Raw genomic sequence first — 24,719 nt, 5'->3', positions numbered from 1 at the left:
AGACAGTTACGAGGTCCTTGGCATATTTCACAAAACTTATGTTCCTAAAAGACCACTGAAACCCAGGAAATGCTAAATTTGTCAATTTCTGAAAATTTAGTTATAGTATCTTCAGTGCCACAATAAACTTTAAGTAAACTGAATCCAAAGAAAATCTAATATTCTAGGTTTTATATATAGTAAATATTTTTGGTAAAACAATTTTTCCTATGGCTATAAGGTCTTTAATTCCCTTTAAAATGTTTCTCATCTTTTTCTGTTCTCAAAATATGTCAAGCTTCTAATGAGTCAAGTAGATAAATAATTTTAATATTTTATAATATACCTGAAATACAAAGTTTTAAAAGAAATCAAAGTCAATGAAACTTAATACTTACTAGTATGCATAACAGTATTTCCTCCTATTCTGGCCTACCTCAAAATAATTTATAAAAATCTAATTCTCTTTACAAGTATTTAAAACTTTTTGTGTTGATGATTTTGAACTCATGGATTCAGAACGGAGAGTCACAATTTTCAGAATTTACTTCATCGCCAATTAAGCTTGTCAGAAAGACATCAACTGTGTGAAATACAGAACTCAAGACTCCTGAAGCAATACACAGAAAAGTATGCCTAATTCTGAGGTATTATCAAAGCTTCTGAAACAGGATTCCACCAATGTTATGTTCAATCACTAAAGTTTTAGTGAATTTCATTTTCAAGGAATTTAAATAAACATTATGTTGGACACAAGTTGGTTATCTCCCTAGCATCCATTCAACACTTCCTTCCAGTAGTGAATGCACTCTCTTTCATTTCTTATCTAATGTGGTTTGGGAAGTGACCCACTGCTCAGCTCCAGGGTTCAACTAATCGGTGCAGCCCATCACTGTAGCCACAGTGATTGGTTCTGAATGGACATGTAGCCTAGCGAGACACATGAAGAGCACTGCTACAGAAAACTGATGATGAAGTTGACATATGGAACCCAGATTGGGTAGGGAAGTAGAAAGAGAAAGAAACTAGGACCTTAGTGACAACTAAGTCACTGGATGAAGCCATGCCTGAAGACACACCTACTGTCTGAATGTTCCCTTATTGCTCAAGCCATTTTGAGCTGCATTCTCTTGCAACTGACAGAATCTTAACTGATGCAAATATTTACTCAATGTAATCACTGGTTCCTCATGGGTAATTTCAGTTAATGAAATCAAAGTGTGGGATTTTTGAAAAAGGTACCTTCTCTTCATATTTTTACTATCATTTCACTTACATTTTGTTATGATTCTACTCCTCTGATTTATTTTTTGAATGCCCAAAGAACATACACTGCTAAATATTTGAAAAGGAAACCAAAAACAATAATAAAAGATGAAGAGATCTGATGAAATACAAAAAAATAATGTATCCTCTGAACAGACCCTCAAGTATCTTATTATTAATATTTTCTATATAAGTGGTCTTGAAACTTTAATGTAGTTAATGACTACTTGGGGAATTTGTTTAAAATAAAGATTACTAGGCTGCTTCCCAGTGATTCTGGTTTGATGGACCTGGTGTTGAGCCTCCAAATTGATGTGAATGACTGTTAGAGCTCACTCTGAGAAATTCTGCTTTTAAACTACAGGACTTATCGAGAAGAGGGTTAGGTATTTGATTTGTTTCATAATAAATATTTTAGATTCTAATTTTCCATTTTAAACATTCATTTTTTTGGAGTGGCATTTATAACATGTATATAAAAATATGAAACAAACCCAAAGGTTAAAAAGTCTAAATTCTTATTAAAAGAAGATGAAAACAATTATGGTGAAGAGAAGAAGAAATACTTTATATGAGGGATAAACTTTTGCTTGCTTTAACAGTATAAGACAGCTGTTTAGTATATAGACTACATTTATATATTCACTTTGAAAATAATTAGTGGCTATATACATGGAGAAGGCAATGGCACCCCACTCCGGTACTCTTGCCTGGGAAACCCCATGGACGGAGGAGCCTGGTAGGCTACAGTCCATGGGGTCGCGAAGAGTCAGACACGCCTGAGCGACTTCACTTTCACTTTTCACTTTCACACACTGGAGAAGGAAATGGCAACCCACTCCAATATTCTTGCCTGGAGAATCCCAGGGACGAAGGAGCCTGGTGGGCTGCCGTCTATGGGGTCGCACAGAGTCGGACACGACTAAAGCGACTTAGCAGCAGCAGCATATACATGATCTGATCATCAGATTTTAAATATGCAATACTGCATACTTGGAAAGAGAGGAGAAATTTGAAGAAGAAAATTTTCATTTTACACATATTCTTCCAAAATGAACTCATGAACATATAAACTTGAAGTCAGCTACCAAAACTCCTGGTTGTAAGCCATAGTGAATACTGTCAGTTGTCCACTCAAAAGTCATTCACCATCTTTTTATTTCTTGCTTGGAGAGCTCACCTCTCACTATCAAGACTAAAATGCCAAACACTTACATTTCTAGTCTCTCTTTCTGAGGCTAACACAATTTAGTAAACTGTTAAACTGCTCTGAGTTGTGAAATTTTAGACTTGATAATGAAATAACATTTTATAATTCATTCTAGGGTACAGGATTGTAAAAGATTCAGAAGTAAATATCTAAGAAATCCAGCAGTTCCAAAGGAACAAAATTTGAAAAGAAATGGTATAGAATAACAATGAGAGAATCCAGCACTTTTTTATGAAATCATTTTGGTTATGATATATTCTCAGCAGGATACCAGTGTTAATTATTAAAAAGCATTTTTAGTTTTCACTTCTGGATCTATTTTACATTATATATTTTTTTCCTAAAAATTATAATTGACATTTAGGGATTCTGAGAGATTATTACATCTAATAAAGACAAATTTCATGGGAGTAAAGACATTCATAATTTAAAGTAGGTCTTTCAACACTCATAGACAAATCTAATCATCTTCTAGGTAAAATTTAGTGTCTTATATAATGATAAGTTTTCAAACAGGCAGAGGAACCAGAGATCAAATTGCTAACATTCGCTGAATCATGGAGAAAGCAAGAGAGTTCCAGAAAAACATCTACTTCTGTTTCATAGACTACTCTAAAGCATTTGAGTGGATCACAATACACTGGAGAATATTCTTCAAGAAATGGGAGTACCAGACCACTTTACCTTTTTCCAGAGAAACTGGTATGTGGGTCAAGAAACAATAGTTAGAACTGGACATGGAACAACTGATTCAAAATTGGGAAAGGAATATGAAAAGGCTGTATATTGTCACCCTGCTTATTTAACTTCTATGCAGAGTACATCATGCAAAATGCCAGGCTGGACAAATCACAAGCTGGAATCAAGACTGCCAAGAATAACATCAACAACCTCAGATACGCAGATGATACCACTCTAATGACAGAAAGTGAAGAAGAACTAAAGAGCCTCTTGATGAAGGTGAAAGAGGAGACTGAAAAAGCTGGCTTGAATTCAACATTCAAAAAACTAAGATCATGGCATCTGGTCCCACCACTTCATAGAAGGGGAAAAAGTGGAAGCAGTGAAAGATTTTATTTTGGGGGGCTCTAAAATCACTATGAATGGTTACTGTAGCCATGAAATTAAAAGATGCTTTCTCCTTGGAAGGAGAGCTGTAACAAACCTAGCTAGATAGCATATTGAAAACCAGAGATACCACTTTGCTGACAAAGGTCCGTATAGTCAAAGCTATGGTTTTTCCAGTAGTCATGTATAGATGTAAGAGTTGGACCCTAAAGAAGGCTGAGCACTGAAGAATTGATGCTTTCAAATTGTGGTGCTGGAGAAGACTCTTGAGAGTTCTGTGGACTACAAGGACATCACATCAGTCAATCCTAAAGGCAATCAACCCTGAATATTCATGGGAAGGACTAACGCTAAAGCTGAAGCTCCAATACTTTGGCCACCTGACTTGAAGAGCTGACTCACTGGAAAAGACCCTGATGCTGGGAAAGATTAAAGGCAAAAGGAAAAGAGGGCCGCAAATGATGAGACGGTTAGATAGTATCACTGACTCAATGGACATGAATTTGAGTAAACTCCGGGAGACAGTGAAGGACAGAGGAGCCTGGTATGTTGCAGTCCATGGGAACGCGAAGAGTCGGAGAGAACTTAGTGACTGAACAACAACAACAAATGATAAAGTACAGAGTAACTAAAAACACAGAGTTTGGAGCGATGGACTGAAATTCCTACTCTGCAATTTACTGTGTGACCCTAGGAAGTTCAGTTAACCTATTACGCCTGTTTGCTATAAATTGGGGCTAATAGTACCTATTATCTATCTTCAAGAGTAACTGTGAGGATTAAATGACAGCAAGTACTTAAAACTGTACCCAGCACATGGACACACCATTCAAGTTGAAAGGAAATTAATGTTATCTGTTTTAACTTCTTTTACTAATGTAACTATTTTCAGAGATTATAAGTTAAAATTATTTTAACTAGAATTAAATTCTAGTTATAACTGACAGTGTCCTTGTAAAGCATGGACTACTTAGATAAAATTTTTAAAACCTGAAAATTTTAAATCTGAGATCTCCTTTTCTAACATTAACACTAAGCCTTTGCTGTGACCTGTGTTAGTCAGGGCTCAGTGAAGGGAAGAGAAATCACTTCAGGTGTTTGAAGAAGAAAGAGATTTAATTCAGTTAAGTTAGGTGCTTACAGAACAGCAGAGAGAGCTGGAGGAGCAGAGTCCAGGCTGGTCCTGCAGGAATGATTCCTTAGAACACAGAAAAACTGACTAACCAAAGGATCTATTACATTTACCAAAAAGGTGGGGAGATACAGTATGAGTTGAAAAACATAACTATTTTAGCTTCATTAAGGGATCAGGAAGTCATCACTGCCATTACAATTACTCCTTAGCATCCAGGAAGCTGAAAACTAGCTATTAGAATGTTGCTTGAGGGGGGAAAAAACATCTTCCCTTGAACTTGCCTGCCTGCAGCAGCAGGAAGATGGCCTCTGTCTCACTTCCACCTTGCAAATCATGCATGAATGCATCTAATTGGGAGAACCTGATTAGCATTCAGAACTCTAGGGAATATGAGAGGCACATCCTCTGAAGCCCAGGAAAGAAAGTAGAAAAGGTTGGGAATACTTGCAGATTGCTAAGCAATCGAATGTAACACAGTGACTTTGGGGTAGGTCAAAGTCACTGAAGTACCTTTTTCTCCTTGGTAAAATGGGGACAAATAACAATACTCATAATGCGGTTATGATGAGGATTTAAGAAAACAATAAAACAATAAAAATTATTCTTTAGCAATTTTGAAGCCTTACGTTTCCAGCAGCTAGCATCTGACATCATTCTGATCATCATTCGTTTCTATGTTACCTGGGCCCTTTTAGGATCTTCCCTTGATGTTCTGAAATTTCACAGTGCCGTATCTAAGTCTGGACATTTTCATTACTTGTTCAGGCTCTTCATTTGGACATTCAAGTCCTTCAGCTCTAGCAAATTATCTTGCATTTTAATACAGCTTCCTCTCCTCTCCTCTGTATTTTGTTTTTTACAAATGATTCACCTTTTAGTTATATGTTAAATCCTCTTACATAGTCTAAGTCTCTTAATTTTTTTTTTGTATTTATGTTTATTTTTTCTATTCTTTTTTTTCTTTATTTCTGGAAATTTCTTCTCATTTCTATCTTCTGACTAATGGATCAGCAAAATTTTTCTGTAAAGAGCCAGACAGTAAATAATTTTTTCTTCACAAGCCATATGATCTCAGTCACAATTATTCAATCCACTGTTGTAGTGCAAAAGCAGCCATGGACATCACGAGGAAAAGATAATTTTTCTATTTCTTTAATTTTGTATATATACAAGATGATATTCACTAAACTTACTGAGATAATCACTTTATGATGTATTTATGTGAGTCAACTCAAAATGCTGTACACCTTAAACTGATAAAATACTGTATGTCAACTGTATCTCAGTAGAACTGGAAGAAAATAAAGTAAGTAAGGGTTAAAGAATAAAAAGAATATGTGACTGAGACCATATGTTGTGGCCTGTGCAGCCTAAACAAAGTTAACTTTCTGGTGCTTTACAGAAAAAGTTTGCCCACCTTTGCTTTAGACACCTGAAATGTCAATGGAAGCAGCATGTCAATTTTGGGGAGAAGGTTTAAGAGATAAGGATTAGCTTGCTATGTCCTCTGACAACCAGCAAAGTTTCAGAAAGCACCTCTCCTATTAGTTTGGACCCCAGAATGAAGATAACGTAGAATAGCGCCAAAACTGACCCAAAATGGACATGCAGCACAAGTGAGAAAGAAACCTCTGCTGTGTATAAGGCACCGAAAGTTTCCGGGTTTGTTATCTCAAAATAAACTTGCCTAAAACTGCCTTGCAAGTTTTGCTAAAGTAATAAATTACTCTATGTGCCTGCACTTCTTTAAATAATATTCATAATTCAGAGTTCTTAATAATTACTCAAAATATATTTCTAAAAAGTTGTATCTTTAAAACATTCAAGGCTTGAATCATATTTGGTTCCTAAAAATATTATTTTCCTAGTTACTTGCATTGTTGGACTAAGCACTCTCTGTATTGTTGGATCAAAGCACTTCTACTTTCCTCTCTTCCTGATTGCAATGCTCCTTCCGATTCTGAAACTTGAAAAACACAGTGTAATAAATCTTTAAACAGCATTAGCTAAAATTTGTCTAATGTGCTTTAACTTTTTAACATTGAAATGTTCCTACTCTGTGCCAGATGATGTTCTTTACATTGATAATTTTTTTTTTAATCATCCCTGTTTACAAATGAAAAAAATGAAGCACACAGCGGTTGCGTCTTCATCTAAGAACACACAGTTAGGAAAAAGTGGGGACCCAAGACGTGTTCTAGGGACCTCACAATCTCCACGTTCTTAATCCCTGCGCTGCATCATCAACCCTCTTAAATGCAAATATAAACTTGATCTTGAAAATCTAACACTTTCAGCATTAAAACTGTAAGTTTCCACTCTCTGGTAATTCTTTTTCTATAACTTATTTATTTTTTAATTGAAGGATAATGCTTTACAGAGTTTAAAAGTTACAGAGTCCTTTAAAAATGAACCAAATTAAAGTTTAATCAGTTTACTTTTTTTACTGTAGAATGTAGATATATTGAGATATATAACTTTGAGAATACAAATTACATACTCTGATTATATAACATGAGATAATTAAAACTCTATGTGTGCCAGACTTAAGTCTTCAGTTCCAGTTAGCTCAACTAGGTTTTCTCTGCTACAAAAGAATATAATTAGTATGAATCATCAATCGCCCCAAAGTGACAGACTATAAAATGAACACTGTCAATAGGTAAGATACAGCCTATGTTAACAACTCTAGGTCTAAGATACAAAAATCATTATCTGGTCTTACAAAACAACAAATAATAGCAGAATGATTAAATAAATTAAGAATATGTATTTTATTTCAGAGTAAGGTGGTGCTAGTGGTAAAGAATTTGCCTGCCAATGCAGGACATGCAAGACACGTGGGTTTCAATCCCTGGGTCGGAAGGCCACCTGGAGTAGGAAATAGCAACCCAGTCCAGTATTCTTGACTTGAAAATCCCATGGTTAGAAGAGCCTGGTCACAAAGAGTCAGACATAACTGAGTGACTTAGCATCAGCATGAGCCTGTCCTAAACCTGAATGCAGTATTTCTTAAGTTCATATTTCACTGTAAGAATATAAATGCATCAAATGTAAACTGCTTTTTTAAAATTAAATTTCAGAAAAATGCTTTTGTAATTAGTATTTATCAGTTCTCTTTATATTCCCCCTGTAAGCCTAAATAGCCATTACCTTGGAAAAGCATCATTAAACCCTGTCAGTGAAAGTCGCTCAGTCATGTTCCACTCTTTGCAACCCCGTGAACTATACAGTCCATGGAATTCTCCAGGCCAGAATACTGGAGTGAGTAGCCTTTCCCTTCTCCAGGGTATCTCCCCAACCCAGGGATCGAACCCTGGTCTCCCACATTGCAGGTGGATTCTTTACCAGCTGAGCCACAAGGGAAGCCTGAGAACACTAGAGTGGGTAGCCTATTCCTTCTCCAGAGGGTCTTTCCGACCCAGGAATTGAACTGGGGTCTCCTGCATTGCACGTAGATTCTTTACCAACTGAGTTATCAGGGAAGCCCAAACCCTGTCAACCTCAAAACAAATATCACAGCAGATAAAAACCACAACTCTTTCGGAAAAAGCATTAGGATACTATTAATTCAGATGAAAATACTTTTAAACAATATCATTAGTACTGGTTTTTGATAAAATATATTTGCGCGTCTATAATTATTCAGAATTAGTATCTAGCACTTTAATATTTTTTTCCAGCAAAGAACCTACTAAAATATCTGTCACGACCTTAAATGCAGAAATCCTAGTATTAAGGATTTTGGTTTTGATTCACATTTGCCTGTTAGATACTGCCCTGCTGTTTAACATTAACAAAATGAGGAGAATGAATCGGAAAAAATAAAATGTTGCTTCTGTTTGGTATTTCTTTTGTTTGTAAAGGGAAGTCCTCAAGGACAAACTTTACTTTTCTAGCTTATATTTGAAAAAATAATACAAAAACAAGAATGAAGTATGAGTTGGTTCTCGGTAGTTTATAGTTTATTTAGCACTTGGACGGTTCAACTAAATGAATCCCAGCTAAGATGCTTCATGCTTTTCATTCTCCACAGTAGATATTAAGAAAACAAATGATTTTAGTCACTGGAATTTCAGTTTCTCTCACTCAATTTTTCTGCATGTTCAAAATTTCTTGAGACTTAACATATAAACTTGACTTCTTTTTAAACTAAGTTTAAACTTAACATTTAAAATAAAACTCTGATTTAAACAAAAAGCTTCCGTTTATGCTGTACTTTAGCGTCTCCTTTTCACTGAAAGATTTATGATTAATAATTCTTCATGCAAGACTAGGGTTATTGCTCTCTACTAATAATATATGCTCACTTACTTTGTCTTTGAATGTGAAAGTGAAAGTCACTCAGTTGTGTCCAACTCTTGCAACCCCATGGACTATGCAGTCCATGGAATTCTCCAGGCCAGAATAGTGGAGTGGGCAGCCTTTTCCTTCTCCAGGGATCTTCCCAACCCAGGGATTGAACCCAGATCTCCCGCATTGCAGGCAGATTCTTTACCAGTTGAGCCACATGGGAAGCCCAAGAATACTGGAGTGGGTAGCCTATCCCTTCTCCAGGGGATCTTCCCAAGCCAGGAATTGAACTGGGGTCTCCTGCATTGCAAGCAGATTCTTTACCAACTGAGCTATCAGGGAAACCTTTCCTCTTTGAATAACTGTCTCTAAATAGGCCTATAGCTATTTAGTTTTATACTAAAGTGAGCCATGACTCACATTACTGTTACTATCTAAGGAATGAATTGCATATATGCAACTTTCTCTTTGATGCAGAAATTTTTCATTATCATGAAATATTTATTTTAAATTACTTTATGGTAAAGAAGTAAGTGTAATCTATGTTGAGAAAATGAAGGTTTTTATTGACAATGGTAGTGTGTTAATTGTAGTGAATATGAAAATTGATGAAGTTTAAAAATTTTTTTTAGATTTTATATTGAAGTATATAGTTGATTAACAGTGTTGTGTTAATTTCAAGTATAAGTTTTAAAAGTTATTTGCTAATAGAGACTCAAGTATGATTCTTAGAGGAACACACATTTCAATGATAAAGTCTGAGCAGTAACTCATCTCTCTTAAAAATAATAGTACAAATATCAAGCTAAATTAATTCAATCCATTAGTATAAAGAGAGGCTGTTCTTGAGACACAGGGATTATAGAAATTAAAGGCTGAAAATACAAGGGTCTAAAATAAGTCAGTCATGAGGAAAGTTGATCATTCTTAGGACACTGTGGCATTACACTCCTGAATGAGAAATTATATAAGCATTTATGTCCCTAATTAGCCAATCATGATTTAAAAATAAAATAATTCCTGCTATGTTTCTATTAATTACCCTGAGGTGCATATTTATTGAATTCCAGGTCACAAAATATTCCTAATAGAGCTGTTTAAAGCATGCTGCTGGGCTTCCATGGTGGCTCATTGGTAAAGAATCCACCTGCCAATGCAGGAGACACAGGTTCAATCCCTTGGTCAGAGAGATCCTCTGCAGAAGGAAATGGCCAGTCCAGTATTCTTGCCTGGGAAATCCCACAGACTGAGGAGCCTGGCGGGCTACAGTCCATGGGGTCGCAAGTGTTGGATATGACTGAGTCACTAAACGACAACAGGTGAGCTGATACCTATCAGGGAATAACGTTATACAGAACTCGGTCAGACTTCTAAAATGATTTGGTTTAGCCCAACCTGTCAATGAATCAATTTCACCTATGTTCTAGGATGTATGAAAAATATCAAATAAGGAAAACAAGAGTATCTATTTTTCAAGTGTTTAAATTCTAGAAGGAAGATATAAAACAAGTTAGAGAACAAGAAAACACATGACTAGCTGCAAAAATCAGCATTAGGGGCAATAAATGAGAAATATTATATATCATATGCACCTACTCACCCAGCCATCCATTCAACACTTATATAGCAATAATCAGTACGGGTGGGCTTACTTGGTGGGTCAGTGGTACAGAATCTGTGTGCCAATGTGGGAGACCCAGGCTTGATCCCTGGACTGGGAAGATCCCCTGCAGAAGGAAATGAATGGCAACCTACTCTAGCATTCCTGCCTGGGAAATCCCATGGACAGAGGGGCCTAGCGAACTATAGTCCATGTGGTCGCAGGGTCGGACACGGCTTAATGACTAAACAACAATAATGACCAGTACTAGAATATTTCTAGATGGAAAAGATCAACTAATTTAAATTATATTGGAAATAATCTAACAAACTTTCGTAAAGGTTGTGTTTAAATTACACTTTAAAGGAAATTTGAGATTTAAATAGACTCAAATTATGATTAAGCGAAGTCGCTCAGTTGTGTCCGACTCTAGAACCCCGTGGACTGTACAGCCTGCCAGGCTCCTCCATCCGTGGGATTTTCCAGGCAAGAGTATTGGACTGGGTTGCCACTTCCTTCTCCAGGGGATCTTCACGACCCAGGGATCAACCCCGGGTCTCCTGCATGACCATCTGAGCCCCGACAAGGCTAGCTCGTCAAATTATGATTGGGGTGACATTTTGGTATAGCGTCAGTTCAGTCGCTCAGTCGTGTCCAACTGTTTGCAACTCCATGGACTGCAGCCCGCCAGGCTTCCCTGTCCATCACCAACTCCCGGATGTAAATGAAGGCAAATCCCTGATGATATTGCCATCTCTTTTACTTTAATATTCATTCTATTGGGTTGGTCAAAAAGTTGCTTTGCGGTTTTCCATAAACCCGAATGAACTTTATGGCCAACCCAATATACTCACGTATTCTTGGCACTTTCTCGCCACCGCGAACTTCCATCATGCTCCTCCTCTTCAGAATCTCCTCACTGGGCCTTCGGGCACTCCTGATTTATGATAAACTCCTCCAGAACTTGAGTTTCTTCTCTGAACCCTCAACACCTTTAACTGAATTCCAATTCTTCCCTGAGAGTGTATCATTCTCTGTAGTCTTTTCACGCTGGTTATTCTCTCATACCTAAAGTGCCTTAGGGTCAGGAAGCAAAGTTTTCTGCTGCTTTTGCAAACACTGTTCCTCTAAAATCATGGAAAAGAATAACAATTTTCCTTTAAGGCGCATGTCATTTTGTCTTCATAGTTAATTTTGTCCGAGACATTTCCTCTTCATTCCTCGATCATGTTCTCTTCGTTTCTTGAGAATCATAATCCTTGATTCAATCCTATTTTATACTTCACCTTCTGGCACCATCTTTTATGACTTTCATGGGGATAACCCATCCAAGAACCCGGCCTCCTTTGACCAACCGGTCAGCCTCTAGTGTCTTTACCTGTAATTCCATCTCAGCTGCCCACTGTTGTGCTGAGTCGCTCAGTCGTGTCCAACTCTTTGCGACTCCATGGACTGTAGCCTGCCTGGCTCCTCTGTCCATGGGATTCTCCAGGCAAGAATACTAGAGTGGGTTGCCATGCCCTCCTCCAGGGGGTCTTCCCAACCCAGGGACGGAATGCAGGTCTCCTGCTATACATAGATTTATACTAATTAAGTACTATCTGTACAGGAAGGGTTGCATGTTTATGAAAGAAAGAATAAAGTCTAATTATTAATAAATCACAATGAATACATATAATATTATTAATAAATTTAATAAGTTGAATAAGAAATAAAACTTGAAGGAGGAAAAGGGGAGAGGCTATTTCAGACAACTGTAATAGAGAGATTACTATACGGTACCAAAAATGCATGTGAAGAAAGTAACTGGGGTTACTGTAATACACAGGAAAATGAAAGTGAAAGTTGCTCAGTTGTGTCCGACTCTTTGAAACCCCATGGACTGGGAATTCTCCAGGCCAGAATACTGGAGTGGGTAGACCTTCCCTTCTCCAGGGGATCTTCCCAACCCAGGAATTAAACCCAGATCTCCCACGTTGCAGGCGGATTCTTTACCAACTGAGCCATGAGGAAAGAATGTTATATAAACAAGTTGAGAGTAAGAGAAAAGTTCAAATTATGAGAGGGATACACCATGGTGGCCTTCCCTGGTGGCTCGAATGGTAAAGAATCTGCCTGCAGTGCAGGAGACCTGGGTTCAACCTCTGGGTAGGGAAGATCTCCTGGAGAAGGGAATGGCAACCCACTCCAGTATTCTGGCCTGGAGAATCCCATGGACCGAGGAGCTTGGCAGGCTCCAGTCCACGGGGCTGCAAAGAGTCAGACGTGACTGAGCGACTAACGCTTTCACACCACGGTAGGAAGGGCAACTAACGACACTCTAACTATTGAGTCGAGCTTAAGAAATGACTACAGCAAGTAAATACCACACCATATGGCTTCTTCAAAGTTTCCAGTCAGGGTTCTTATTTGAAATCACCGGAAGCTAACTCTAAGTGAAACAGCAATTTATTAAAGGGACTGGGGTGACGAGAGAAGCAGACTTATGGCTAAGCTTCTCAAGAGCAAAATCTAAAATCATACTGCAGAACTGAGCTGGGGAGGCAACTTGCCACTGCTCCTACTGCACACTTGAATGCCATGGTCTTTTCTTTTCTGCAATTATTACTTATCATTGTTCAGCACCAACATAATTTCTGCAACAGCAAAACTATTTCAGAATTACTACTGACTCGATATCAGATTCCTCCACCATTAGCCTCATAAGAACATAATTTCAGTACGGCATCTGCTTCTCTTTTCAGAGCTGCCAAGGTTTCCTGGAGGTGAGTATGAGTGGAGTGTCTAGTTAACATGACTCCTGCCCTAGCTACCAGAGAGACTGGGAAAGTGAATTACACAGCTTAACTGAGGGAGGTGGGAGTATTAGTTGGGACTTCCTCAGACATAAGAAGGTTGCTGAAAAAGGTATGAAGAAGTGAGAAAACATAATAAATGTCCACAACCAAATGTCATATACTAAGCATACCAAACTCACCGAAAAATCATTAACTTTCCCCCCAATAATATATTAGCAGAATCAGAGAACATAGTGATGGGTAGAACCTTAGAGATCATTTCTTTTAATTCTCCCATTTTACTAACAAGAAACCTGATGCCCAAAATTATTAGATGATTTATCCAAATGCACTCAACTAGTTAGTAGGAGGAACACATGCTTTTTAACACTTTGTGTATTTTCTATTGTTCACTGGTCAAATTATATGCTTATCTTAACGTTAAACTTCAATCTTACCCTCAAGGAAACTCAGGGCTTAGTCCTCAGAAAGTTAGTTTGGTGATACTGGTCATTTTTCTCTAAATGTGTTGTTTGGATAAGTTTCTGAAAAATTAGCTATAAAACTAAATTCTTTATGCAGAATTCTAATTTTCTATTATTACTCATGAAAATGAACTGTAATTGAGCTTCAAATATGCTTTAACCAAAGTTTGTAAATTTTTTGACTAGATTAGAACTTTCCCTTGCCAAAAGGCTAATAATATTCTTTCAACAAGAAGAAGAAATTATTCAAAAGCTCTAGGAATAAATGTTTAATTATGAAAGTACCTCTCGCTCATATATTATTACATCTTACAAAAGTGGAGCTAAAATCACCTAGGTGATCTACAATCACATGATTTCTTTATACAGTTAACATCAAAACTTCAGCAAAGAGAACATTAACACTAGAGAACAGCCAGAATATATACATTCTTTCAGTCTTTTATTTTTATGACAAGAAAACTGATAGACAGAATTTGGAGTCTTAACCTCGCAACTGTCAAACACTAGCTGTTTTTGGCACAGAAGCCAAAAACAAGCAGTGAGATTTTGAGCAGGCGGAGGAAAAACAGAAGACAGAGAGAGTAACCATTCAACCCAGGCACAGACTTTGAGAAGCAGCAGAGATTCGGAGAAGCATGGCAACGCAGAGAAAAAAACTCCCTAAGAGCAGACGATGAGTTTTGTTCAGATTTAAACGTTACGTCTTAGATGCTATCTACTTAGCACTTTTTTCTTTTTGTGAACACTCCGCAGAAATTAATTGTACTGGTTGTCAGAAATGTAGAAATACAGAATTAAATATAGGCCAATACATGTAATGGAGGTGTGTACAGAAATCATTTAGTTTGGCCAGAGGAAAGAAAACATGTTAAAACAATATTATTTTGTATGGCTTCCTTTTCTTTGTGAAAGCTATATAATTAATACAGAATTGGGAACAGAAAAGTCAAAGCAAATAAAGAAACACAAAATACATACCTCTTGATGGTACAGGCATTCTCTTCTAATATAAATCAGGTATTTCTACATATAAGAATGCATTTTCCACAGATTAACTAGTAACCGCTCAGACCAAATAATGAGAAAGTTTAAAAAATCATAGTAAGAACTACAGAATATTTAGTTTTATTAAAAAGTTATCTTTTCCCCTCTGAAATAGTGCTTGTATTTTTTTTTCCTGCTCCCTTCTGATAAACTGCTGGTGTCTACAGTAATTCTAAAATTTAAAGTGAAAACAAGCTATCAATTTACCCAATAAAGGATAAACATTATCTTAAAAACCCAGAGAGATATACTAAATTATCACCTTCTGGTTTTTAAAGATGCTGAAATCATCTAGTTGAAAGGGTATGGTTCTCCTGGGGATGAAGGTCCTATGAGATCAAATGCTGCCTGGTAGAGGTTCAATTAAACTAATCGTGGACTTAACGCTTGACATTTAAAAGCTTAGAAACAACTCTAAAATAGTATACTTTCATTTTAATACACAGATTTATTCCAAACCTGTGTATTTATGGGTAAAAATACTTCTTATTCAATTGTAAGAGGACTAAATATAATTCAAAATTTCTATTTATAGCATATCATGGATTTTCTCATAATCTAAATAGCTATGTGGCACAGTATATCTTCCTGGTTTAAATAAGTTGTGCAGCTCTCCTGTGACTTGCAACGCCTTGTGGCAATTTAGTTTAAAATACGAAGAGAGACAGACAGACAGATAGACAGGGTATGTGATCAGAACCTGGAGGAAAAAAGAGAAAAGGGAGAAGAGCTCATAGTACTAAACACAAATATTCTCCCAGAAACACCGTAAAATCTTTGTTAAAAAAAAAAGTAGAAAGTATAACAAGGGTAAGATTTTTTGAACCCTTGAAGATAATTTCACAGCCATTCTGGAAAGACAATCAGCTATGACCGAGGCAGCAGCATATATTCTGTAAGAACAAATAATTTCTATAGTATATCAAATAAGATATGGGGCTAGATAGTTGTTAACATATCAACCTAGATTTAACATGGAAAGAAAACAATAAATTCTCTAAAGAGTTCAGATGATGTCATAAGCAATCATCTAATACATGTTTAATGAAGGAATAAATATGTAAGACATCAGGCCAGGCTCTGTGAACATAAAACACATAAAATAAACCATATATAATCTTCAAGGGCAACTTTTATAGATGAGAAAAAGTTATACCTACCTATCTAGGACTTAGAAATTTTGTAGGTATGATTACCGGGGAAAAAAATAGGCTGAGAAAGTTGCTGGGTTGATCATAGATTTTAAAAATTGTGTATATTATATACCATGACATAAACTGTATTTGGGCTAGTTGAGCAGATACTCACAGAATGATTGTAAGAAGGTTCCAATATCACAGGTAATGACATTTTCCCTTGAAGATTCAATTTTGTTAAATAAAAAATCTTTTCCCCCACAATCTTTTCTTTTTTCATGCGGTGTATACCATACAGTCTAAACCGAACTGCATAATTTCCAATCATCTCAGATTCAACATGATTAAATTTGAATGTTTCTGTGAAGACAGGGCAGGGTCCTCTCTGGATGCTGGTTTTCGCTCTCTGTTTCTTTATAGGTAGAAGAACAAGGTGTACTTGCCATGAGCTGCCACCTGTCCTGTTATATGTTGGGATATCTGTGACAGCTGTCACTGTTACCAGAAGCTTCTGTTCTTGTGAGTCATAGTCAAAAGTCACATCCAGGGTGCCATATTTAGCTTCTGGCTCAGGATCAAAAGGTTTAGGAAGCTGTGAAGATGATCCTTGAGCTGACACATCCTAAGAAAAGCAAAGTTAAATGTTTTCAGTTTTTAACTCCATTATTTAATTCAGCATGTAAATAAGTACCTGGTATTTCTTTAGAAGGATGATATGGAAACTGTTTTGATTTGCTATCATAACGAAAGTAATAATTATCAACAGCCAACTACAATCAAAAGTTATTCTATGGAGGCAGAATAACGCAAGTTAAACTCAAAAACTTACTAAATAAAATAAAGACATGGAATAGTCACCATTACAATTTTGGAGGCAGAATAACGTCAGTTAAACTCAAAAACTTAGTAAATAAAATAAAGACATGGAATAGTCACCATTACAATTTTGGAGGCAGAATAACGTAAGTTAAACTCAAAAACTTAGTAAATAAAATAAAGACATGGAATAGTCACCATCACAATTTTGGAGGCAGAATAACGTAAGTTAAACTCAAAAACTTAGTAAATAAAATAAAGACATGGAATAGTCACCATCACAATTTTGGAGGCAGAATAACGTAAGTTAAACTCAAAAACTTAGTAAATAAAATAAAGACATGGAATAGTCACCATCACAATTTTGGAGGCAGAATAACGTAAGTTAAACTCAAAAACTTAGTAAATAAAATAAAGACATGGAATAGTCACCATTACAATTGTGAGAAAGTTGGCTGTACGTTTTTATCATGAGAAATTGGAAAATACATATTTCAATGTGTATCTCTGTTCTTTTTGTGGGGAAAAAAAGCTAAATTTTTAATGTTATAAACAATACAATTGACAGCTCAATATCAGGTTGGAGAGAAAGAGAACATAAATAGAAGTATAATGCTATTGAAAAATTTGGTTCCAATTTCAGATGTGTCCCCAGATGCCCTCACCTGTATTAGAATGTTAACATATTTAGGCTTAAAAGTTAATGGAAAGGTGAAATATGAAAGTATAAACACAAAAGCCTCAAAATATTTAAAGCCAAATATTTATTTTCCATAACGTACACACTATTTCAATTTTTAACTAGAATTTCAAAGTATATATTATTTTTAATACTAATCACTGTTGAAAATGGCAGGATACATACTTCAAAAGTTCAAAAAAGTATTAAATTGTATATTTTAATTATAAGAGTAAGAGGAATCGTACCCACTTTGATTGTCTCAAATTTCTGCCAATCTAACTATCTGGGATGTAATAGTTTCAGCTAGTTACTGAATAGTACCAAATTCAGCTCTCAGACTTTTCAGCTATACCACTTCACCCCTCCAGGTATTTTAACAAATCTTAAGAGTTTTTCATTTTAAAATGTAGGCCAATTTAATAATTTTCCAGGTTTCTCTGAACTTTTATTTAACACCTACTACAGTAGGCAGTACTACTGATTCCTAGCCTTCCCCTTTTGCATTTCTCAAAAAAACCTACCTAGGTTTTAGCTAGAAATACACTGTCTAGAAAGAGACTTTACTTTGAAATCATCCTTATAGCTGATATGGCTATGTAACTCTGCTCCAACCAATGGGAAAGAGAGAGAGTTCTGTATAAACCATCCAGATCAGGTCTGCAGAAGAAACTGCCTGTTCTGCACTCTCTCTCTCTCTGTTACTCTTCCCACAAGCAGATACACACAGAGGATGTGTGGGTCAGCTTGGACCATGGAGATTAGGTCAACACCCTAGGGGATGACAGTGACTAAAAAGCATGAACTGGGCTGATGGATGATGCTGTCGAACGGTCTGTCAAATGAAAGACAATCTTCCATGGCTTTGTATTTGACATTGTATTTGTCTCCTTGTCTTAGGACCTTTGTTGTTTAGTCACTCGGTTGAGTCTGACGTTTTGCAGCTCCCTAGACTGTAGCCTGCCAGGTTCCTCTGTCTATGGGATTTCCCAGGGAAGAATACTGGAGTGGGTTGCCATTTCCTTCTGCAGGGGATCTTCCTGACCCAGGGATTGAACCTGCATCTCCTGCATTGGTAGGTGGATCCTTTCCTACTGAGCCAACTGGGAAGCCCAATAGGACCTTAACATGTACCTAACTATTGCACCTACTATGTACCTGGCTGTATTTTAGGTGGCGGGATGCAGCAGAGAATCAAAAAGACACAAGTCTTTGACCTTATAAATCTACATGTCTACCAATGATGATTCAACTGCTATCACGTATGGAAGAAAAGATGATAAGTGAAGAAGAATTCTTTAGGAGCAGGAACAAACTCTCACGGGGGAACTCAGTTTTTTATGCAATATGATTAGATCAGCATAAAAATATTCTTTCTCTGTTACAGTTTAGAGCAAGATGTTTTAATGCATGCCACTTCATAATTGTAGATGATTAATTACATTAATTTATTTTTCAATTAAATATTTTCTAAAATAGTGTCATGACAGCAAAGATTGTCAAGGCAATAAAAATGTTTATAAGGTCCCAGAAAGATATTTCTGAATTTTGTTTCTCTTGGTGTTTTCCTATTTTTTTTTCCTGGGCATTCTGAGAGTTGTCATGAAACTGAGGGTTAATAGGGTAGGACCTTTACAGATAAAAGCTACTGTTTGTATTTTACAAATAGGTAATTGGAAAACAACTCCTCTTTCCAAGGTTCTGAGCCAAAGTTGTGAATAATCTTTAGTTAGCAACAGGTTATCAACACAGTTAATGAACTCCTTGCCTGGGAATTCTTGCGATTTCTCCTTGGTCCTCTCCCAGTTCAACCGTGTATGGAGATAGATAGGTTCTAAGAGAGTTGAATCCTGGACTAAACCAACTGGAAGGTAGAATTTTCTAGTTGGTAAATATCTATTAAAGGAATGGTAGTAAGCAAAATAAACTGGAAAAGACACAAGAATCCGTTTCATACTAACATAGGCTATCAGCACTGAAGTATTTAGGTGACATGCATTTGCTGTAGTTTGAATATATTCAGTTTTGCTGTAGAAGACACAAAACAAGCAGGATAGGGGAGACTCATAAGGAGTATTAACACAGAGAGCAAGCTTCTGAAATACGGGCAAAACTCACAGGCTCTGTTAACTACAGATAATGGGTAAGGAAGTAACTTGAGAGACACAAGCAGAATTCAGAAGATGTGGCAAATATTAGTTAGATAATAACTAAGTTAATCACTTGCAAGATATGCTCAAGACAGAATAAACAGAAAACAGGATAGAACAAATGACTATGAGCTATGGAAAAGGACAGAAAGCCCAAGCTATGATGAAGTCACCTCTGGGCTGACAGCTCTGCCACCCATGTGTTCCATTTAAGAAATGCAGGTAAAATCGGTGTCTAGTAGACTAACTGCAAATTTCTATGGTGGCCAGGAGTACTTTCCCCTGCATGTCTCCCATAAAACCAGTATGGCCCTGGGAACCCTTGTTCAAATCTCAACTTCTGTCCCTGTTACCATGCCATAATTAGGGAATGCTAACAGAGCAGAAATAGTAAGACTGGACATAAGGACACTATATAAACCAGGATTCACACAGTGTGGTCCTGCCACCTGTACTTACTGTTGTGCTATCCTAAGTGTGATCTCCTACCTTATCTTGCTCCTCTTACTTTCTGCTTTATATCTGAAACAGCTTAACACACACATGCACGTGCACATGCACTCACACATGCACACACCAGGGTAATCTGAGCATCTTAATTCGGTCTGTGAGCCCTCTGGGATTGCCTGCCTGGGGGTGTACTTGGAGGGTACCAATGCTTCAAAGTAATTTCCCACACTGTGATTCAGGTGAAGAGGGGCAATGTAGCAAAGCTTTTTAGAGCACTGTTTTTACAGTCAGGTGGACCTGGGTTTGAATTACAGTTCTATCATTTAAGATCTGCTGATACTTGGGCAAACCGCTTAATTCTCTGAGTCTTAATGTTTTCATTTTTAAAATGGAAATAACAACTTCCTGAAAGTGATGTCGTTAGAATTAAGTGAGCTGACTGGGTAAAAATTACAGCAAAATTCCTAGGTCAATTGGTGATAGCTATTACTGTTGTTAGTTCCACAATCCAGGTTTCATTGTTAACTTCTTGGCTATATAGTTTCTAAGTCTATAAAACAGTTATCTCAAATAGGCTCAGGTATAGAACATGGAGAAACATTGTTTGTGGAAAATCATGAACTACTGCTATATTAAACTTATAATACCAGTGTAGAATTTTCTTCTAAGTTAGATACCATATAATTATATTAGAAATAGTAGAAAAGTAGTAACAGATAAAAAGTGTTCTTAGAAACTATGTAAGAAAAAATTTAAGGAAATTGTACTCAGAGCTCTACTTATCTTATTTTGGCAACAGATAAAAATTCACCTACCAAGAACACTGACACACCGCAGTATCCTGAAATGGGACAAAACCTGTAAAACTTGCCATCTAAAAGAAAGTAAGTACTGCCTTGTGAAAACCTCTAGATTACCTTTACAGTTTCCATCATCATAGGAAGATCAAAACAAATCCTTTTTAGAACATGGAAAGACTTCAAAAGTATAACACACCTATTTTTACTGCTGTTTTCACATTTTCTGCTCCACAAAAAGGAAATTTTAAAGCACAACCAACCAATCCCTCTGAATGCATGATGCTATGAATTCAAACTTCATAGTAAAGCTGAGCATCACTTATCCCTTCCATATTCCAGAGAGTGAAAATGCAAACAATATTCTGTAAGGTTTGTAAAACATTAGAGGGCAACCTCCCAAGAGTAAAAATATATAAATACAGTAATTTAAAAAATAAACACAAACGTAAATAGGAACCTTAACATAAAAGAAATGGGTAATTCCAGAATATTTTATGTAAAATGCTAAACAAAAAATTTTTTAAACCCCAACAGAAGCTGAAACGTCAGGGAAGACACTTTACAGTATCTTGCGTATTGCTTTCAGTTTTATCAACCCATCCTTTTTCTGAGGGGGAGGTGACGGATGGTTGGGACAGCCCTGAACGGTCTGCTGGATGGAAACAGAAACCGTAAACCACAAAGGACACTGCAGTGATAAAACCTTCTGACCAGGAGGAGAAGCACAGGATTGTCATCTTCCAGATAACACTGATTGTAAATAGTCTATGTGCTTTTACTTACTTCAGGGCTCAGGACTGCGGTGCTGTCACTCGGAACATCTTCTTCATATCCTTTGTTATGAAAACTTTCTATTTCATGACCTGTGCTTCCTTCACTCGGACACTTGTTATATGAGCATCTTGGACTGTTGCTGCAGTGGGAAAATTCACATTTACTGTCCCCGATTTCTGAGGGTGTGCATGAGAGGTGGGGAGAACCACTGTCATCCTGATATGGTGGCGGCTGCAGCTCATCCAGTGGGGGCGTTCTTCTCAGTCTCTGAATGCAGTTTCCTGATAATGATTGAGAATCTGGTCACTGTTTCCAATTAGCCTCAACATGCAGTACAGTCCACAATAATTGCAAATAACTTGAAAAAAACTGGATTAAAATTTTGTGGCAAGGTAGTTACTAGATTTACTAATGAGTTTTCTTCTTCCCTAGTTCAGATGCAGAAATCAAATAATCTTGTTTCCCAATACTCTCCTGCATAATAAGATCAGGGAAAATAAGTTATGTACCAAGACACCCTGTTTCATATTATAAAAGTGGGACAGCAATAAATACTAGCGTAATCCATGATTTATATAGGTCTGTCTTTCAAAACAATCCTAAAGCATACAAACTTCAACTATTCCCTTGTGATCCGTGACCTTCCTAGTCACAATAGGTAGGTAAAACAAATATAAATCTCATTTCTTTTCTTCAATCACTGAGATGAACTTAAACTAGCATTCACCTCAGCAGCACTGGAAACTACGTTTTCCTGTCTATCCGAGATCCAGAATCCTGAAATGAAGTGCACCATGAATCGAGGCCTAACTCCTCCCGTGCTGTGCTTAGGCACTCAGCTGTGTCCGACTCTTTGCCACCCCATGGACTGTAGCCCGCCATCCACCAGCCAAGTCTGAAGTCTGCATTCCACCCTGTCTTCTTTACAAAGAGGTCACTTCCTGCTCCACCACATCCTGCATCAGGACTCCTAAAGACCACTCTACCTTGTCTATAGTAGGCATCTCCAACTCCACATTTTCTTTCTTTCTTAAATTTTTAACTTTTACTTCAATGGTTTACCTAAATAACAGAATAAGCAGGTCTGTGAACAGGACAGAGGTGGAGACAGGAGGGTATGTAAGGAAACAGAGGTCACCATACAACTCGGGGAGAGCGAAATCTGTGCAAATAATTTGCGGACGTAATATCAGATACAAAATTTAAACACGGCTCAGTTTTTCCTTTGATGGACTGTCACTCTCCTTTCTCAAAAGGAGCTCTGGAAAAAAGGTCGTTTGTAATTGCTATAATGGAGAAATGTTCAACAGGTCTTCTGTTCTTGCTAAGATAGAAAAACTTTACATAAGAACTACAAAATTCATTTAAAAATTACCATGATGTCTGGTTCAAATGAAAAATACTGATCTGCATGAACTTAGCACAGATTTACACATTTGATCAGAAGTCTTAATTTTGGAAAAAGAAATTAAATGTCTCACCTAGTGAGTCTAACATACCAGTGTCAGGAAATAAACACACCGTAGAAAAATTAATGACTTATGTTGAAACTAAATTTGAGGAGATAGATTGGAAGTAGTAGCCAATAAAACACAACAAACCAAATCTCAGCATGGGGCTTCCAGGAAAGCTGTTGTTTTCCTGACAAAGCAGCAGACTTAACTCGCATGTCCCTTTTGCCCAGCGGCCTTTCCCCTTTCTCCTGCTTTAGAGGCGTAGCACTCATAACCATGAAGTAACAAGCATGAGCATGAAAACTAATAATGATGAAGAAGCATCTGAAGACTCACTAAGTAGCTACCTCCAAAACTTCTTGATGTCTGAGACAAATAAATCCCTATTTGTTTAAAAAAAAAACAACAAAAACTCCACAAAAACAAGGACTTCCTTGGCGGTCCAGTGGTTAAGACTCCAAGCTTCCACTGCAGGGGACATGGGATCAATCCCTGGTCAAGGAACTAAGATCCCACATGCTGCATGGCACAGCCAACCCTCATCCATCCCCCATCACCAAAACAAAAAAACCCCAAACGTGATATCTGAATTTTCTGTTTCTAAATATATTCTCTGATAGTTTTTAAACTGACATCTTCTCTCCCTTTAAAAATGTCTATTTAACCAGTCACTGATTTATAAATTAAATTGTAATACCTAAATATTTACTATAACATCGAGTCAACTAAAAAATTCCCCAAATAGTACTTCTAAGAATCAGCATACCATCTTTTCCTTTATCTTAATTTTTTAAAAAAGAGAGATGATCTTTCCCAGAAGTCTCTTATTAATAGCATATTATCCCATAGGTCTCACTGGACAGAACTAGGTTACATGTCTATTTCTAAACCCATCTATGGTAGGGGGGATGTGATTACCATAACTGGCTTAACCAGAAGCCATCAAATTGAAGCTAGGGATAGGATACATCTCACTGTTCATATCTATATGGAAAAGAGTAGATGCCACTCAACGAATAAAAAAAAAAAGCACTGGGAATAAGACAAGGATTCTGACTCTCATTACTTTTATTCAGCATGGTACTTGAAGTCCTAGCCATAGAAATTAGGCAAGAAAAAAAAGACATCCAAATTGGAAAGGAAGAAGTAAAACTATCTGTATTGGCAATGACATATTATATATAGAAAACCATAAAGAGTCCACAAAAAAAAAACCTTTTAGAACTAATAAACATAATCTGTAAAGCTGCTGGATACAAAATCAATGTAAAAATCAGTTGTGCTTTTATCAACTCATATGAATTATCATAAAAATAAGGGAAAAATCCCAATTACAATTGCATGTAAAGGATCCACCTGCCAATGCAGGAGACATGTGAGACGTACATTTGACCCCTAGTTTGGGAAGATACCCTGGAGAAGGAAATGGCAACCCACTCCAGTATTCTTGCCTAGGAATTCCAATGGACAGAGGAGCCTGGTGGGCTACCATCCATGAGGTCACAAAGAGTCAGACATAACTGAGCATGCACCAAAGAATACATTTAACCAAAGAGGTGAAATACCTTTACACTAAAAACTACAAGACACAGATGAAAGG

The 24,719-nt window shown here is 36.9% G+C and overlaps 1 protein-coding gene and 1 long non-coding RNA gene across 4 annotated transcripts in view; one reads left to right on the top strand and one right to left on the bottom strand.

Moving 5' to 3' along the window:
- The window catches only part of LOC145506039 (uncharacterized), a 77,871-nt gene extending 55,654 nt beyond the window's left edge, over positions 1-22,217 (top strand). Inside the window, exons 6-7 of the long non-coding RNA XR_014053467.1 lie at positions 20,891-20,975; positions 21,426-22,217. This is a non-coding gene — a long non-coding RNA (uncharacterized LOC145506039). The remainder of the gene's footprint in view (positions 1-20,890; positions 20,976-21,425) is intronic.
- SYT14 (synaptotagmin 14) overlaps positions 1-24,719 on the bottom strand; it is a 189,487-nt gene that overhangs the window by 45,944 nt on the left and 118,824 nt on the right. For all 3 annotated transcript variants that reach the window (XM_081489636.1, XM_081489637.1, XM_081489638.1), the window contains 2 exons: positions 21,675-21,946; positions 16,169-16,618 (listed from right to left, as the gene is read on the bottom strand). In XM_081489636.1, the coding sequence (XP_081345762.1) occupies positions 16,169-16,618; positions 21,675-21,946 (722 nt within the window). The remainder of the gene's footprint in view (positions 1-16,168; positions 16,619-21,674; positions 21,947-24,719) is intronic.

Source organism: Giraffa tippelskirchi, chromosome 5 (assembly GCF_054371585.1).
Source record: "Giraffa tippelskirchi isolate mGirTip1 chromosome 5, T2T-mGirTip1v1.2.pri, whole genome shotgun sequence".
NCBI classification, from domain to species: Eukaryota; Metazoa; Chordata; class Mammalia; order Artiodactyla; family Giraffidae; genus Giraffa; species Giraffa tippelskirchi.
The sequence above is the reverse complement of the archived record's forward strand: the minus strand, read 5'-3'. Positions and strand labels throughout refer to the sequence as shown.